This window comes from Anguilla rostrata, chromosome 2 (genome assembly GCF_018555375.3).
Source record: "Anguilla rostrata isolate EN2019 chromosome 2, ASM1855537v3, whole genome shotgun sequence".
Classification (NCBI taxonomy): domain Eukaryota; kingdom Metazoa; phylum Chordata; class Actinopteri; order Anguilliformes; family Anguillidae; genus Anguilla; species Anguilla rostrata.
In genome coordinates this window covers 5,732,513-5,751,042 of record NC_057934.1, presented here as the reverse complement: position 1 = coordinate 5,751,042, position 18,530 = coordinate 5,732,513, and the positions used below count along the sequence as shown (strand labels likewise).

General features: G+C 51.1%; 1 protein-coding gene across 4 annotated transcripts in view; it reads right to left on the bottom strand.

Annotated features, from left to right (window-relative positions):
• kif16ba (kinesin family member 16Ba) overlaps positions 1-18,530 on the bottom strand; it is an 81,514-nt gene that overhangs the window by 46,556 nt on the left and 16,428 nt on the right. For all 4 annotated transcript variants that reach the window (XM_064316724.1, XM_064316734.1, XM_064316743.1 and 1 more), the window contains exons 13-15: positions 2,115-2,234; positions 1,881-1,932; positions 1,401-1,538 (exon numbers count right to left, since the gene is read on the bottom strand). In XM_064316724.1, coding sequence (XP_064172794.1) covers positions 1,401-1,538; positions 1,881-1,932; positions 2,115-2,234 — 310 coding nt within the window. The remainder of the gene's footprint in view (positions 1-1,400; positions 1,539-1,880; positions 1,933-2,114; positions 2,235-18,530) is intronic.

Here is an 18,530-nt window from a genome sequence, read left to right as displayed (position 1 = left end):
AGCTTCATAAATGCACGGTGTGGTAAGAAACGGTGAACTATCCAAGAAATTTCCCATCATGCCTTGCCACCGCTCGGATTGTAAAGGGGCTGAGGGTTCCATGGTCACCACTGCTCTTGCGAGCTTTGTTCCCGCTCACAATGGACCCCATACCCCATTACGTAAGCTCAACTGCAGACAAAGAACCACACACACAAAGTCCAGCTAACTGACCTAAAGGTACTGTGTACAAGTCTTACATGCTATTATACGTACATCACCGCAAAAAAATAAATTTCTTCCCAGTTGTCCTACCCAGGTAGATATTTTAAAAAGTAAATATCTATTAAGCTTCAGGTCAGCACTTCAGTTAATTGGAGGTGTTCTGCAGGCAACAACGTTATTTAGGGCAGCATTTCGGGTCCTAGAGTAGTGTTTTTTAAACTCGAACCCCGGGGACCCACTGTGTTGTTTTCGTTACAGCCAATATCTTGATTAATTAAGTCTGTTGAAAGCGTGTATTTAAGCTGAAACCTTTTTGTACCAACCTGCTCTCCCACTGAACACTTCCATCTTAACAGTTCAAGTTTCTGTGACCAGCTGCCTACACCTTCAGAAATCAGGACTCAATTGATTGCAGACCGACATATAAAATCAGCGAAGAAATTTAACCGCCTTCCAAAGGAATCATTTGTCACATTACAGAAAATTAAGGCGACAGAGGATCTGACTCATGATGAGTCACTGGGATGTGATTACACAGCATTTATCCTTCACAGAGCGCACAGCTTTTTCTGACATGGCGCGAACTTAAGGGCGCTAACTATCCTCCGGCAAACAGCACCTGTCAAAACAGGAACGATTATCGGCGCTTTACGCTTCAGAGGCTGAACTTACGGCAGGAAGGAGAGCAGGCACGCGCAGCGGGTCCCCAGGACCGAGCACGGGAAACGCGGGCCGACAGAACCACAGGACCCGCTGGCTTACTGCGCTCACCCAAAATCGCCCGATCGATTAAGACGAAGAATCCAGGTGAGGCGAGGTGAGAAATGTTTAAATCGATGTTTTGACTTTTTGATTTTATGGCCAGTAACAAAAACCAGCAGACCCTACGGTTCTCTGGGTTCTGGGTCGAGGTACCCCTGACCTAGAGCATCGTTCCCAAGGACAGAGCAACAGAACCTGCGGTTCTCTGGGTTCTGGGTCGAGGTACCCCTGACTTAGAGCATCGTTCCCAAGGACAGAGCAACAGAACCTGCGGTTCTCTGGGTTCTGGGTCGAGGTACCCCTGACCTACAGCATCATACCCAAGGAGAGAGCAACAGAACCTGCGGTTCTCTGGGTCCAGGGTGAAGACACCCAAAATTTGGACAGCTCACGGCACATTGTTTGGGGAGGGGGGGGGGGGGATGGGGGCTTACCTTGGTTGAGCTGGGACGGCCCAGTGACCTGCACCCCATTGACGGAGCACTGGGCCCCGTGAAGAGGCACCAGGGTCACCGTCCCGCTCACGTTCTCAAACACGCAGTGCTCGCTTTCCAGGTCCAGCCCGTGCAGAACTGGGGGGGGTGGGAGAGCGAGAGGAGGAGGGGAGGAGGGAGAGATGGAGGGGAAGAGGAGAGAAGGTGGGTGAATGAGAAGAAGAAAATACCCCTTTTCACCCTTATTCCTCTTTCCCCATTATTATCATCATCATCATTATTATTATTGCACCATATCACAAAATAAACATCCCAGACTGCTTCATACAAGTAACAAAGGCAGCTTACATGAGCACGGGGTCTCACGTGCCCAAACAGACTGCAAGGCGTGGATTCAGTACACCCTCACAAGACCCACACAATAAATCAGACTACATTTCCCACAGTGCATCCTGTGCCGGCGACGGGTCTCCAACTCACCGATGTCCTGTTCGTTCGTGGCGTCCTCCCGGCCCACGTACGTCTTGCCCTCCTGCAGCCGGAAACAGGGGGGGAGCCGTGAAGGACACTCCGAAAAACAAGCGGCTCATCGCCGATGACGACGAACATAATCACGGCCCGCTCTGAAGCAGTCCCCGGGAGCAGGTACCCCTCTCCAAAAACCAGCGGCCGCGCCTCGCCCCCCTCGCCCCGCGGCTGAACGCCGGGACTCACCTTCAGGTGGTACAGGATGATGCCCGTGCTGAGCAGGTCGTCGTCGATGCCGATCAGGTGCGGCAGCTCCGAGTCCAGCACGACCCCGATGCCTTCCTTCCGCAGGGCGAGCGTTTCCTCCTGAAAGCGCGGAGAGCGACCCGCGAGGTTACCGTGGAAATCATACGGTTTAAATCTTTTACCGACGGGCTGAGGCCAGCTGTCTGGGGCTCGTCTGTAACCCGGCTGAACGGAGAGAGCCTCTCCAAACACCGGGGCTAACCATCCATCAGCACTCGCTGGACCCGGCCCGGACCCTTCAACAATAAATAGAGGAACCTCATGCTTCCTCTCCAAATAAATTTGAAGTCTCGCAATGCCTTGGGAGCAACTTCAAACCCCCCCGAAGATGGTAAATATAACCCTGGCAGTGGACAGAGGGAAGACCTGTACAACAGGACTCTGGCCTCTGATCTTTCAGGTGTATGACAGTCAAGCGTGAGTCTCACAGTGGTGGTAAAATTACCCAGGTGACAACACTGCACAGGGATGCTGGAGTACAGGAAGCAGTAGGGAGCCTGCTTTCCTGTATGAAAGAGCTGTGGTCCTTCAGCAGAAGAAGCTGAGCGTTTAGGCACAGAACACGGTCACATTGCTAAGCCACTCACATCCAAAGCCGGTTCTGACCCAACCCGCCCCGCCCCGCCCCACCCCACCACCCAAAAGAAAAAAAAAAAGGACATTACAAGGGCTCTCACACTCAAGTCTTGTTTGTCCATTCCAGCTCCCCCTGGCTCTCTATTTAAAGGTTACTTTTGTTTAACCTTCAGCAGCAATGAAGCCCCTCTCTCTCTCCGTCTCTCTCTCCCATTCCACAGCCTTCTCTCTCTCTCTCTCTCTCTCTCTCTCTCTCTCATCCCACAGCCTTATGTTTGCCTGCTCACCCGGTCCTGCCAAACTCCTCAGTCCTCAGAGTCTGAGATTATTGGCAGCTCCATTAGAGATTAATCATGGCTGCAAACCATTTAGTATGTACGCACTAATTTTTCTTTTTTTTTCCTTCCCCAAGAACAACAGATTGGTTGTTCGCAGGCTCACTGTGAAGGCTCATGGTGATAAACGGGTTTTCATTTCGCGGGTGTGAATTAGCAATGAGTCACATGACAAGCCTTTTAGATACCGCTTTTCCACCAGGTTTTTTTTTCTTATTTTTTTTTATTATTCCCCACTTCCTGAAATATGACATTACGGTGCATAAAGACCAGATGTCAAAAATGTGAATAATAACAGATCCCTAGTCTACAATCCACACGCGAGTTTATGATTTATGTTGCCCCAAAGCACTGACATTCAGATTATAGCCGGTTACACCCCAATATTAAAGCAGTCACTTCATAAATCTAAGAACGTCACGCTCAAATCAATTTTTCATGAGGAAAACGCATTGTGCTTGGGGAAAAAATAAATGGAAAAAAAAAAGCAGCTAAAAATGCATTTCATGCCATTTTGGTCCCCTCAACAGGAGAGGCAATAGGAAATACAAACCGATTAAAACCATTCATCTAAATGATTGGAACAGTTCTACTCAGTATTTATTTTGTACTATTTTTGGATCGGAACGGAGTTCCAGGAATGACAAAGGAACTCAGATCCGTGCTTTCAGGTGCACTCGGATTTTGAATAATGTACAGGTTTGCAGAGCTGGAAAGTCTGCATTCCTACTATTATTATTATTACATTTACATGTTTTTTCTTTTTTTTTTTTTTTTTACTTTGCCATTTTGTAGGGTGAAAAAAATGATGCTGCCATGGCGATAGCAGCCAGGTCAGGAGGACGATCACAGGAAGGGATGGAAAAATCCACACAACAGCAATGTGCCCAGGGGACTGTGATTATTTTTCACCCAGATAATCAGCGAATCAGCACTCGCTGGTACGGCACCTTCTTTCAAATGTACATACTGCCTTTCGATTTTAGAGAGAGAGAGAGAGAGGAGAGAGAGAGAGGAGGCTGGGGGAGAGAGAGAGAGAGGGAGAGAGAGAGGCTGGGGGGAGAGAGAGAGAGAGAGAGAGAGAGTAAAGAACGAGCTGTAATGGTCCTTGGCTCGTGAGCCTGGAGTCGATCCCCGTGATTGTGAAGCGATCAGCCGCGAGGAGGAGGAGGAGGAGGGGGGCAGAATTCCGCTCCGCTCCGGAAACCAAACGGCCTCTCGTTTTTTTCACCGCAGAGGGGGAGGAGCCACACACCTCAGAGCGAGGCGAAGACGTTTCTCATTATCTGTCCTTCGCTTCTGCGGGGTGCCGTGAATGAGGAGGCCCAGGAGAACAAACGCAGGGCAGGGGGGGGTCGACTGCCGGTTCAGCGCCGTGCTGATCAGGAAGGTCGCGGCCTCTCGTTAAAGCATCCGAAAATACACAATGAACCAATCTGCAGGTGTCAGACTCGCTCCATCTGCAGCTGGAGTTTGACGCTACCAGCGAGTGACACAGTGACCGTTATTATTTTTCACTGAGTACATATTCTAAGATCTTCCCAGCATCATTTAGCCTAACTTTCTACTGACAAAAAAACAGCCAGTCCCCCCATAGAACCAGGCTCCTCCTACAATCAGGCTCCTCCTACAACCAGGCTCCTCCCGCAATCAGGCTCCTCCCACTGGAGTTTGGAAGCTTTAACTTATTTTGGGCACAAATCTTTCCCGGCTTCTAATTTTAGTTTTTTTATTTTCAATTTTTCCTGTAAATGGAAAATTCACATTCACTCACATGCCAGAGACCGCTCTTGGCTGGGGGTGAACATATGGCCACACAGGGGCTCCAAATGCATGGCGCGCGCGCACACACACACACACACACACACACACACACAATTTCTTTGAATACCGTGCCCCTCATTCCGGACAAAACACGAAGAATTTACCACCGACCCCATTTCGCAGAAAGGGGCCAAAAAAAACAACGGAAAGCACGATCAGCATTCTAGAACCCATACCGACCGGAATACCAATGTCGGACGGCGAGAAACACAATCCGTGCTACAAAGCGGTCCCCACACACGCGCGCGAGCCTCAGATCGCGCTTAAACAAATGAATCAATGTCAAACCGAAGATGTGGACACACTGCGTTGTGTGAAATGTGAATCTTTTTTTTTTTTTTAAATGTATTTATTCTGAGCAGGCTAACGACCCGCTTTCTGCTCCCGCTCCAATTAAGGGACGGGGAAAACGCGGGCCTAGCGTGCCCCCGTCATAACTCCCCCCCCCCACCCCACCCCCCTTTTTCCCCTCCATTAGCACAAAGCTGTGAAGAGCGAGCCGTTGGATTCCTATAGATAGTAATTAGCTCCTCAGGAGCGAGAGCAACGTAAGGCGCATCGCCGTGGGAACCCTACGCGACACCACTAGTCGCCGAGCAAGAAGCGCGTCACATGGGACCGGCCCGTAGCCAGAGGAGCTTCCTGCGGGCGGAGGGGGCTCGAGATGAGGCTCAAAAAACACCGCCCATGAAGCGAAGAAGCCAATTGGCCGCGGATTGGGTGAGAAAAGCAGTCGGGTGTGAAGGAAGCATCCCGGTGCCACACCAGGCGGAGCTCCGTGGTGATGCGATTTAGATTAAAGACGGGCGAGGCGGAGCTTCAACTCGATTACGCTATTGAAGGCCAAACACGCCATCACCCTCTTTCAAGTACCACCCCCTAATTTACCCAAATACAGGCCCACTTAAGCAATGTGTAGAGAAGGGGTTCGGGGGGGGGGATGCAGATCTGCATTTTCAGAATGAGCGTGTGAAACAGGTTTCTTTAAGAGCAACGAGAGAGAGCTCCCGCTTGAAAGCACATGGCTGTGTGGAGGTCTCAAGGGCTTTTGAAGGTACGAAAAAAAATAAATTAAATAAAATTTGTAACCAAAACCTGAATGAGTCATTTACGAGAAAATGTGAACAAGTCCATGGTCAATTACAGTAAAGGCCAGGTTCCATTAGTTGTATCTAATGAAAGGTATGACTAACACCATTAAAATACTCACAGATTTCCAATGACTTCTTCCCCTATTTGTGTCACAATAGGCGAAAAGGACTGAATTAAACCTGCTGTAATAAAAATGTAAACGGCCAGAACATTCAGTGAACCGCTGCATTCACAAAAAACGGCAAGGACACCCACATTTACCCGACAAATTAGGGCATCCATTTTTATTAATTAATTTATGTATTTAAAAATCTCGGACACAGGTTCAATGCCTGAGTTTTTGAGGAAGAAAGTACGGTGGCTCAACATGCTGGGTACACGATGAGCTCACGGTCTTGGGTGCATCTTTCACCAGCGTCAGGGAGAAGCTGAAGAGTGGTTTCTGTCCGGGCTGGAACCGTGGGCCACAGCAGGCGACTGAATCATTTTAACCAGCTCCTCCTTCAGCGCTGCAACTAAGCCGGTGTCTTAAGAGCCGGGTGTTTAAAGACAGAAGACCTGACGGCACACGAGTCCTGCTCCAAACGCACGGCTCTGCGGCTGCGGTACGTCTCGGGTGCGGGGTACCGCACGCAGATCGTAAATCAAGCCCTTCGCCAAGGCGAAGCGGGCGGTTAGGATGAGGACCCGTCGGCAGCGCGTTGAGCGAGTCGGGGAGCGACGGAGCGGGGGGGGGCGAGCGGTGTGAGAGATGCTCGGCCTTCCACTCTTCCTCCAAACGGCACTCCAGCATCATCCCTCAACAAGACTTTTTATTAGAAAGAAAAGAGAACTGAAGAAGAATGAGAAATGTGGAGTAACGCTGTGTTGGCACGTCCCAACGGCCAAGCTGAAAATATCCTGGTTGGATCATCAGTAGTTACACAGAAGTTTTTTTCCCCCCCACGCTATTTGGAAACATACAGCTCAGAAGGAAACTTAAACAATGCCAAAGCATCTGTAATTTAAATAAGCCGGCCTGTGAGAGGTACAAAAGGTTTTGTCCCGAAACGTGATTGGCCAGCGAGAAAGAATGACGTGGCATAATCACTTTTCCCATACGAGCATAAGCTTCCCTCTGCAAAACCAGGCTCTTAAAAAAAATAAAAAAAAGAAATACATTTCTTTGAAAAATAAAATGCCCTTAACGACCCTTTCTGACAGGCTACAGTTTATTCACTATTTTTACGCTCGGCTTGGTTTTTGTACACGAAGTAAAATGTCACGGTAATGTCTTATTCTTAAAATGATTATAAATGGCGTCCCGTGTCATTGTTCTCCCCCCCCCCCCGTCCCTCCCTCCCCACAGGGGAACACGGTCCCGTAAGAGCTGCATTCAAACCCTGGTGAAAGGCGCTGCCCAGGGGAGCCAGCGGGGGTGCGGTGCGTATCGATTGTGTAGCGCTGGTCTGAGTGCAGAGACCCCCGAATCAGTCGCCCCCCGCCCCCCCGCGCTGGTCGTTTAGCCGGGTGCTATATTATGCCTGAGTCAGAGGCTCCGGTTAATGGTATCGGGTTCTACGGCGCGCGCGATTGGCTGACACGGCCCTTTTCTCTGCTGACCTGTTTTTTTTTTTACGCTGCTGGTTGATGACATCGAAGGAACGAGGTAAATGAGAAAGTTCGGGGGAGAGACGCCGGCCACGGCGACCAATCGGAGGCGAGTAAACGCGTCAGGTGGCATGGAAAACGGGCAGGGATTGGACGGTGAGCCACGGGGTGAAAATGAACAGTTATGCTATTACGTTAGTTTCATAAGGGCATTCAGCCCAACAATGCTCACCATTTTCCTGACTAAATTGTACTACCTGGTGCTCTGATTACCTACTGGCTAGATCGTATCCAACAGGGTAACAAGCCTGGTCCTGAAACCCCCTAGGGTTCCGGCCTCTACGACACGACCTGGCAGGCCATTCCACACGTGGTAAGGGAGGCCAGTCCGGGCCTAACCAAGAGTAATTACACACACAGAGATTCAGGAATAGACTTTGATTAAACGCACATCCGCACTTATCCACTGGAGAAGAAAGCAAGGTGGCGTTATTTTTATTTATGTCCTTTTTTTTTTTCCAACAGGGAACCGTTTCCAGCTGTGGTGATGCATAGGTGTCATTACCCGTCTGACTTACAGCACTGACACCTGCCACCCACGTTGCCTGAGGGGTTTCAGCGCTGAATAACCTGTCAAATCTCAGGGACGTTTCCAATGCCTTTAATTAGAAAATTCTGCTAATATTTTTTAATCTGAATCTATAAATAAACAATAATTGACTTAGTTAGGCATTTCTTTGAAACGGTACGCCTCCACCACTCTCAACGCATTTCCAAAACGGAACATTCCGGTTTTACCCCTCCTTTGAGCTAATCATAGCAGGTTAATTAAAGCCAAATTAGAGTAATGATGTAGTTATGGAAATCACTCTAATAAAAACTCAAAATGGCATTACGTAGCCTGCTCTGCAATTACATAAGAGAAGAATCTTATTAGCGGGCGAGGGCGAGCAGCACGAGCGAGTCTTTAATGCCGTTCGCGAAACGTTTCATCGCTTACCCGGCGTGTCTGTCAACGGCAAAATTATCTCGAGTTGGTATTAAAAAAACGCCGCAATCAAACGTAAATAAAACAAACAGAAACGGCCAAAACCGGATTGAGGGGGGGTGGGAACGGTTTCTGCCGAAGCACTGCAGCACACGCCCGGCTCTCCGTTCGAAAGCGAGCAATGCGTCAGGACACGGAGTACACTGCGGTAGCCGAAAAGTCCCCAACTCCACCGGCGACAGACGATTTTAGCCGCTGCCTGGGACGAATTACGTCTATTAATAGCGCGGCTCCGCGGCGGAAAGAGCCGGAACGTTTTAAAAAGCCGCCGTCTAAAAACAAAGAGCGTCGTTAAGAGAGCGGCTGGAGGATAAAGCCAAGCCATTAGGGAGAGCGCACACCCCCCCCCCGCTGCCCCCCCCCCGCCTCCCCGCCGAGGCCCTCGCCTTCCTTAAATACGACGCGCCCGGACCCTTAAATCTTCCCTCCAGACTGAAGGTCCCGCAGCGGCCTTCGTCTACTCCCCCCCCCCCCCCCCCCCCCACCTCCCCCGAAGCTGGTAAATGCCGCATAATCGCTCTCCCCGTGCCAACAGAATGACAGGCTGGGAAGACGATGCTTCTCCAGCCGCATGCGTACACGAGCAGTAGCGTACTGTGGTAGTGAGCGAAAAACATTCAGGATTTACAGAGGGAGGGGAGGTGGGGCAGGGCGGGTCAGGGTGTGGTCAGGACCTCACAGGACACCTTATGGTGGGATGGGGTTAGGGTTAGGGGTCAGGTGGGGCAATATAACAGTTTTTAATTCCTCCTCCAACTTTTGCTTGTACATTTTTTCCAACAAGCAGCAAAGCGACAATCGTTCCACTCGACAGATCTGTTGGAGAGACGGGGGGGCACTCCCAAATCCCACCATCGCCTCTCCGGACTCCCGCCACGGGTTCCTCACCTCACCCCCCCCCCCCACACACACACAGCCAGAGGAGATAGAGACCGCACAGCGCTCTGCTCATCCGCGGCAGATCGATAGCCAGGCGGGATTAAGAGCTGACGGGTCCTCCTCCGCCACCCCGTTTCGCCCCCACCACCAAACGTCGGAGGCGGGAGCGCGTTCGGGAGGCTGGACTCGCCGTCGAAACACAGCAGGTGAGAATCACAGGCCAGTCTGCCATCGCACCCCGGAGCGAACCGACCAAGTGTCCCTCTCTCTCTCTCCACTGACGGGAAAAAGCCAGTACACGCAAGGGGCCTGATTTACTGAGACCTTTAGCACGTGCCAAACCTTCTAGCCACAAGCAACACCAATAACATGACCAATGATTGGTGCAAAACAAATACCACAACCAATTGTCGGTCATGTTATTGGTTTTGAGTGTGCTACGAGGTGTTGCACACGCTAAAGGTCCAAAGCATCAACTAACATTAACACGCAAATGTAAAAGAGAAAAAAAAAAAAAAGTCTGCAATGTTACTAACGCTCTACTTCCTTCCTTCCACACGAAAGACAGCATGGATTTGACCTTCTCCAGAGAGAGAGAGAGACGACCTCACCTCAGATGGAGCTGTTCGTTTAACGCAGCCTTCATTCCTCGCTGTAAACGGACGCTCGTAAACACAGGCCTCAGTAAAGCAGGGAGAGAGGTCGCCTCGCAGGTGGAGTTACATCACAGCCAGGCTACATAAAAACCAGGACGTTCAATAAGGACCAGACGCGGCGACCCGAATCGCGATCATATAAGGCGCGACCCTAACACGAAGCAGGGCCAAGAGCTTTCTGGAAGCTACCCGCACACCCATAACGCTGCCAGAAGCTACCGCACAAACTCCAGTCTGTGCAGCGCCTGAGCAAGGCCTTTCAAAAATAATCTGTGATATTGACGTTGACGCAACGCGTCTAAACGTGATATTTTGATTAATAGCGCAAGGCGGAGAGGGCGTCTTTGCTCAAAGTCACCCTCCTTAGTTCATAAGGTTCTCATGAATAACGCTTCATTGTTTTTTTTATTTTTATTTTATTATATTTTTTTTTTTTTTTGATAGGCCGCATCAACCGGGGATCCCCGGGGATCTGCGCACGCTTTTGGGCCAAAACGAAAACGAACGGCTCGATTTCCTGGAAGACAGAGCGGTTTAGCTCGAGGCACGTAGACCATCAATCTTTTTTTCCGCGAGTACGGCGCGCGTTAAAATGAACAAACAGCGCATGGAAGAGGGGGTAAATTTTTTTTTTTTTTTTTAAATAAATAAGACTACCAACCCCTCCTCCCCCAGAGAATCGTACCTCGCTCCCGCAGACGAAGAGCGCAAATGAAAACTATTTGCGGTGAGCCACTTTTCTAAAGCGCTCGCTCTCCGCTGCGGCTCGTGTAAATCAAGCGGCCTTTCGGCATGCCTGCTAACCTAAACTTTCGGTCCAGGTCCCGCGCCGGGCGCCCCAATCGAACCTCCAAGCTGATGAAAACAGGTAGAGTCCACCCTTGCGGGGCAATTTACCTCCACTGCAAACAAACATGCTGATCAATCAGAATCCAGGAACCACCGGTACAACACAAATAGGAAAATTCCTGCAACACAGACAAGCCAAGCAGACACTTTTTAGTCGATACCTCTGTTTTGGAGTTACTGCAAGTGCACTTTCGCGCTTTAAACCACAAACCCAAGAATGCCCCAACACCAGCCAGAGTAAAGCCAGCAAGCAAACAGAAACTTCAGCAAGCATCAACTGTATCCTACAACGCACACAGAGACCGTTCGGCCGATGATATTAATACACTAAATCTGAAATAAAACATTTCAGTGATACCATACATTTAACAATTTTGAAAGTACACAGTCTTGGGAACTGATATCTCAATGCAAGCCGCTCTGAATGAATGAGTCTGCTTGTAATGTAGCGTAGCGTAACGGCACATAACTAAGGCCAAACGAACCACTAGTCAGGCCTCAGCTGCGATGCGTACACCGCCGAGAGGTGTGTTCTTCCCCCGAGAGCCTCCCTTTCCTCACAGTGGGTCTCGCCTGTTCCTTATTCCTGTCAAACGGCCCCCGATCCCACACCGCACCCTCTCTGGGATTCGCACCCCTGTCTGTGCGAGCGGAGGTGAGGGGAGGGGAGGCCAGGCTGGGACGACTCCGCGTCTGCGGCGTGCCGACTGTCGCACACCGCTAAGTGGGCCCAAGCTTACCGCCACCGCGCCATCGCGTTTCCCTAACCGCACGCGCGCACGCTAATAAACCTGGGAACAGCCGTGCCACTAGCAGGCTAGTCGCTATGGAGTTTAGGCGGGAAAAATCCTGTGTGTTAGCGACCAAACCCGCTAGTAAACTTCCTTGGGCTGTGTCACGTGACACCGGACTGCAGCAACAACTGGAATTAAAGGAGATACCCGACCATATTAGAAGGAATAGTCGGTTTAATTTCAACTTTATTTTTTAAGTTTTTCCTTTAGCTTTTTTGTCTTCCTGTAGCCTCTCTCTGAAACTGACAGACTGCCCCTTTTTTGCATTACGACGTGTGCTAAATGATCTCCCCACAATGGGGGGAAATGGCTTCGCAGATAACGCTGAAGGAAACGGACACAAAATCCATACGGACGCGTGTTTTTTTTTTTTTTACGGGTAAGGAAACGCGCACGCCGCCCGGGGCATCCATCTTCGTAATGAAAGGTCCGGTGTCCCCGGCCAATCACAGCCCATCGCTTATTACCGCCATAGTGTTCCCTCACAGCGGCGGGTTTGACGCGCCCGCGTGAGGCCTCTGAGCCGAACCGCTCGCCTCCCGCAGGGTCAGCGCGCGCGTGCGTCTCCGCGACGAGGTCGTACGTTGCCTGCGGCAACACCTGAACCGGCCAATAAGCAGCCAGCATCTCCAGCCGCCCATCCCCCCTCCCCCCCACCACCACTACCCGCCATATCTCCGCTGCATTAATCCGTGGCGGACCTCGAGCCTATATATCAATACTCAATTTGGAAAAAGGCGGCGGCTCGATTCTGCGCAGGAGCCCGAATGGGGGGGGAAGTAAAGAGGGTTTAAAACCCATTTCCCAGCCCTAATTATTTGCGCTTTAGCACCTCCCTCAAGACCTCCATTTAATCTGCTCCTTACACCTTTAAACGCATCTTGGCATGGGACACTCGATGCTAATTAGGATTAATAACTGGGATTAGCATTTCTGAGCTTCCCCCTGTCGTGGGCCAGTCAGCGAAGGCAGAATTAGGCATTACGTAACAGTCGTGCCCAGTACAAGGCGCTGCTAATGCTCCAAAGAGCAAACTTTAACCAGGGAAAATAAAATGGAGACGGCTATGCTGCCATCTTACTCGCAGAAAACAAAACAGAAGCCCCCACCAATCACAGAGGTGTTTTTCCAGTAACAACCAATAGAACAGCACTAACAGTGACCAGTGGACACTTTGTGGTGTCTTCCTTGTATTGTGGAACACGATATTCACCAATCACCACTGGTGTTGTTGGATGGCTTGTTACCAATGGAGTCCATAATTTGCCGAGCTCCCATTGGCTAAAAGTAAGGTAACTAACAGCCATCTTTTTTTCCCCCACTTCAACCAGCACTCTACTTCTTCTGACTGATATTTACTGAGGGACGAATTCAGCGAAAAAGGAAGTGCTATATATATATTTTTTTTTTCCTTCTTCAAAGCAGAGAAAAGTTGCTGGTAGAGACTGCTCCACAGAGTCCCACTCATCAGAATCCACAGTTTCAGCGCTGTTTTTCACCCCTCCGCCCCCTCCCCCTCTCCCACTGTCTTGGAAGACTAGAGAGAAAATAGCGCTGAAGCAGATCTCGGCTTGTTAACAGGAGAGGAAGAAGAAAAAAAAAAAAAGAAAAAAAAGGAGAGAAAATTACAATTAATTTTTGCTGCCGCGTGAATCATCTCCATTCACAACAGACGCGCGTCTTCGCCCCTGACACTGAAGTCCACATCCTGCCGGCGAACGGAACAGAAAGTGTCCTGCCTCGCTCGTTTCGCCGAGAGGAACGCCGACTCGCCCCGAGACAATCAAAGCCGGGGAGTTATTCTCCCCCAACCCCCTCCCCCCATCGCTTTGACAGAGCGCTCGTTTGACGTCGTTCCCCTACACCAAGCGTCTATTTAAAGCCGCAGCGCGGAGAGGAGAGCGAACAAAAGGGCCCCAATTAAGAGCCGCGCGTTGAACCCAACGCAAGGAGAAGGGCCGGCTCTGTGCCTGGGGCTGTGCTCTGTGCCCGGAGCTGAGCTCTGTGCTCTGTGCCCGGGGCTGTGCTCTGTGCTGTGCCCGGGGCTGTGCTCTGTGCTGTGCCCGGGGCTGTGCTCTGCGCTGTGTGCCCGGGGCTGTGCTCTGTGCTGTGCTCTGTGCTGTGCCCGGGCTTCTGCTCTGTGCTGTGCTCTGCGCTCTGTGCCCGGGGCTGCGCTCTGTGCTGTGCTCTGTGCTGTGCCCGGGGCTGCGCTCTGTGCTCTGTGCCCGGGCTGAGCTCTGTGCTCTGTGCCCAGGGCTGCGCTCTGTGCTGTGCTCTGTGCCCGGGGCTGCGCTCTGTGCTCTGTGCCCGGGGCTGCGCTCTGTGCTCTGTGCCCGGGGCTGCGCTCTGTGCTCTGTGCCCGGGGCTGTGCTCTGTGCTCTGTGCCCGGGCTGCGCTCTGTGCCGGGGCTGTGCTCTGTGCCCGGGCTGCGCTCTGTGCTCTGTGCCCGGGCTGTGCTCTGTGCTCTGTGCTCTGTGCCGGGGCTGCGCTCTGTGCTCTGTGCTCTGTGCCCGGGGCTGCGCTCTGTGCCGGGGCTGTGCTCTGTGCCCGGGCTGCGCTCTGTGCTCTGTGCCCGGGCTGTGCTCTGTGCCGGGGCTGCGCTCTGTGCCCAGGCTGTGCTCAGTTCCTTACGCCCGTACGCTCCGTTTCATGAATGAACACCTGACCTCTCAGGAAAAACCCTAAGCTTCCGTTTCCCTCGACTAGAGTGCTGTAAATTAATCACAAATAAAAAATAATAAGTGGAGAGAGATAAAGAGAAATTGCCAGCAGCACAGCACAAGCAGAGGACATGGCAACCATCTGATCCGTTTCCACCCCTCCCCTGCCCTGCCTCCCCCCTCCCCCCAATCGCAGCTTCGCATGTCGACTCCAGGATCGTTAAAGGAGCTTTAATGGCTGCTGGACGCCGATCTAATGTGAACAACTGGAAAAATTTAACACAAACACCGCGCTGACTTTGTGGGTTTGGCTTTCAACGGCCACCTCCGTCCTCCTTCGGATGGAAGTCCTGCTTCAACGGTGCTGCAGTGACACCTAGAGGCACCTCAGGGAACTGAACCAAACATTTCCGTTATACTACCCAAATAGAACGGTGCAAATGCTGCCATTAAGTAGTTATAACCGACATTAAATTAGATGGAAGTTTTATACCACTGCTTAAATGAGTGCATAACTCCAAGACTGTCTTTGCATAACAAACCAAATGCTCAGAATAGTTTTACTCTGTGCATAACATTAACACCACAGCACTTGATTCCATAGAACAGCAAGTAAGGGACAATGAAATTATGTCCCAGCAGGAGGGCAGTGTGTCCTGGGAGGTGTTCTGGGAGGCAAGGCGAAGACAGAACAGGAGGGTTTTCGGCTGAAAAGGTGCTTTTGAGGCCATCGTGACCCGTACACACAATCTGCTCACACTTTCCACACACAAAACCCTATTCTACTCACTTCTCCCTTTAAAAAAAAAAAAAAAAAAAAGGACACATTTTCTCTCCCTCTTACCCACAAGCTATTGGGGGCAGTGAGGTCACCCACAAACGCATTTCTCATTTCCAGCGCTACATAAAGACGTCGTACATCGAGTCGCGTGCGAGGGACGGACCGGCGGAACGTCCCGGAAACGCAGGGACACCGCCGCCCACTTCAGAACGCGTTCCACCTCTCACCTGCACTCACTGAAAATTTAACAATTTTTCTCTTTTCTTTTTGAAGTCTGTTCTGAATCCCGGGGTGGGGAGGCGCGGCCGCGCAGAAGGTAGGCGCTTCCGGAAGATTCCGCACATCAGCGCTGCTCAGCGAGGACGCCGTTCCCGTCGCCGCGGTCACGGATCCCGTTAAATTACATGGCGACGGCGGAACGCTGAACACACCGGGCGCGAGCGTAAAGCGCGAGCGAGGAAATGTAAAAACCGCTCGTCTCGAGCGGGGAATAAAAAAAGGGCGAGATGGGACTGCTTCTGACGCAGGAGTATCTCTGGGGCTGCAGAAACCGCTCAGCCAATGAGATTCCTCAAAATCTGGGAATTAGACATAAAGAACGCACCTAGGAAGATATCCTAGGTAAATTGGAGAGGCCATAAGGCTATCACTGCATTATGAAATATGTAGATAGATATAAATAAATAACTATAAGAAGATACCAGTAATCTCATTCAGCACATTTCTGCACTGAAAGAGTATGCCATTTTCTGCACCTGAATTGGCATATTCACCTTACCACAGCACCCCCAACGGGAGAAAGGGGAATTTCACATTTTAATGCAGTCTTAAGTCTCATTTAATGGCTCTCAAGGTCTTTGTGTTGTTTGTTTAATTAATAAAAATATTTCCGCCCTCCGATGCTTCATTTTAACGCGCGTTCAATATTCATGAGGCAAACAAGTGAGTCCTCGCCAAGACGCATTTTAATGGTATCAGTAAAACACCTGCTGATGTCACAGCCTCGCATTTTAAAGGGTAACCAGGTTGCTCCCGAGTAAATACCAGGAAACTATCGACAGTCAGCATGTACACATTTAAATCTCTAAATCGGCTTTTAGATAAGTGTACTGTAACGGTGTTTGTGAAATGTCTGGTTTGTGGAAGCCAGCGCAGACAGAGCCAGTTTTAAACAGGTTATGACCTCAAACCCAATGCATTATGCAGAACTCGCTCACTCAAAACTCACTCAAGTTCTGGTGTTCGCGGCTCGGGGGGGATTGGGGGGGGGGTGAAAAGTGAAGATTACGGCTGATTGGCCGGCTGAGTAACGGTGGCTGCGGACGCGGGGGAGCGGGGGCTCTGCGGAGCTGGCGCTGGACCGGCGCCGGGGCGCGGCGGGTTTTTAACGCGGGGCCGCCAGGCGAAGCCGAGCCCATCTGTCGGGTTTCGCTCCGACGGGCCGCCGCTCAGCCGGCATCGCTGGGAAAACGCCGCGTCACCGCCGCCCCTGGCACAGACCCAGGCGCTGAGCACCACACGCGCGTGTGTGTGTGTCTGAGCGCGCGCATGTGTGAGTGTGTGTGTGTGTGTGTGTGTGAGCGCATACAAGTGTGTCTGAGCGTGTGCATATGAGCGTAAAAGTTATGGAGCTCACGTCTGCATTTCCACACTTAACTCAGAAACAAACATGGCGGCTGTCTCAGAAGTGCTGGCCTCCAGCGGCATCTACACGCGTCTCTCTCTGCCCGGTGATTCGGGAGGGCTGGTCAGCGCACCAGAGGCCACGCCCCCCTTCGGCGATGGCGGTAATGAGTTAGCGGCCGATTTGTTTACTCGCTGGCGGTGGTGGTGATGGCGGGACTCCTGGAGAAGGCTCGCGTTTCATCTCACTTTAGGCCGCTAATGAGCGCCATCTCAAAGCGGCCGTCATTTAATTGGCTGACTAGGGCGGGGCGTCGGGGCTGGGGGGGGGAGAAGAGAGATCTGAAACGCCGCCGGACTGATCGAAGCGCACGTCGACGGCATACGGCAGGCCGCGCGGAGCGGGAAACGCGGGGGGGGGGGGCGGATAATTGCAGCCGACCGGGGAGGGGGAGCCAGCTTTCTAAAAATAACACGCGTAGATTCCCCAGCATCACACAGCACGCAGCCTGCTGTCCTCGTTCTCGCAAGCAAAGCGTCAGACCGTCACTGTGGTTCAACTAGCACTGCAAACCACACTCAGGCTTGACAATAGGTTTACCAAGCCCTATTTATGCTACGTCGAACGCAACACCCCCTCAAGCACGTTTTCCATTTTGAAACCAGAGTCGTTATGTTGCGTGCACACTGATTAGCCAACGTCTGGGCTTCTTTGCCATCTGGATCAACCACCAAATGTTTGAAATGTAATGAAAAGATAAAAAAATTTAAAAATAATCATACAGGCTATTCTTGTGGGACACGAATTAGCCTCAAACTCATTTTCTGATTAAAATACAACACTCTTAAAGTCCCTCTTGTGCGTACACAGAACCTGATGTTATGGTTTTAGGTACTACGTAGGTTTATGTACTACCATCAGTTCTGACACTGATGACATGTTGTCTTCACCCGTTTCCTAAACTACCGTGCAGAGGCCTCCATTGGGCTCGAAACGAGGCCAGAGTCCGCCCACACCCGACGTCTCTACGGAACCGCCCGACAAGCTCAAGTCCAGGGGTGCACAACGAGGGCCAATCCATTTCAGGATTTTGTGCCAACATTTCCCAACATTTATTGAATTGGCCCAATAATATCCTGATCTGACATGTGTATAAGCGCCAGCTACAGCCGCAGACTGCAAGTGTATCCTGGAGATTTCACTGTGCTCAAGTGCAGGAGTGAAGCAGCATAGTTCATAGAGCTGTAAGAAAGGGTAATCGGTTGGAACAAAAACCAGCACACAGATCGGCCTCCTCCAGGACCGGAGTTGTGCGCCCCTGCTCTAGTCAGATTTTACACCCAAACCCCGAGAGAGACCAATCGATGAAATAACAAGCCAGCGCATCAGAAAATAACGCTGTGTTCCCTCCCCTCAGGAAGGCTGCTAGCGAAACCGTACCATCTCCGGGTGGGCAGCGGGTCGGAGCCCGACTCGACCCGACATTACAGAGCTAAAAAATCTCCCCGATACCCGGACCAATCACAGCACAGACCTCCGCCTTTACGTACACTTTTCTGTAAGTGGGTCCAGATAAATCCTGACTGTAATATGAAAAAAGTTTCAAATCTAAAGCTTGTCTGAAACCGGTTCGAGCCGGTTAAGCACC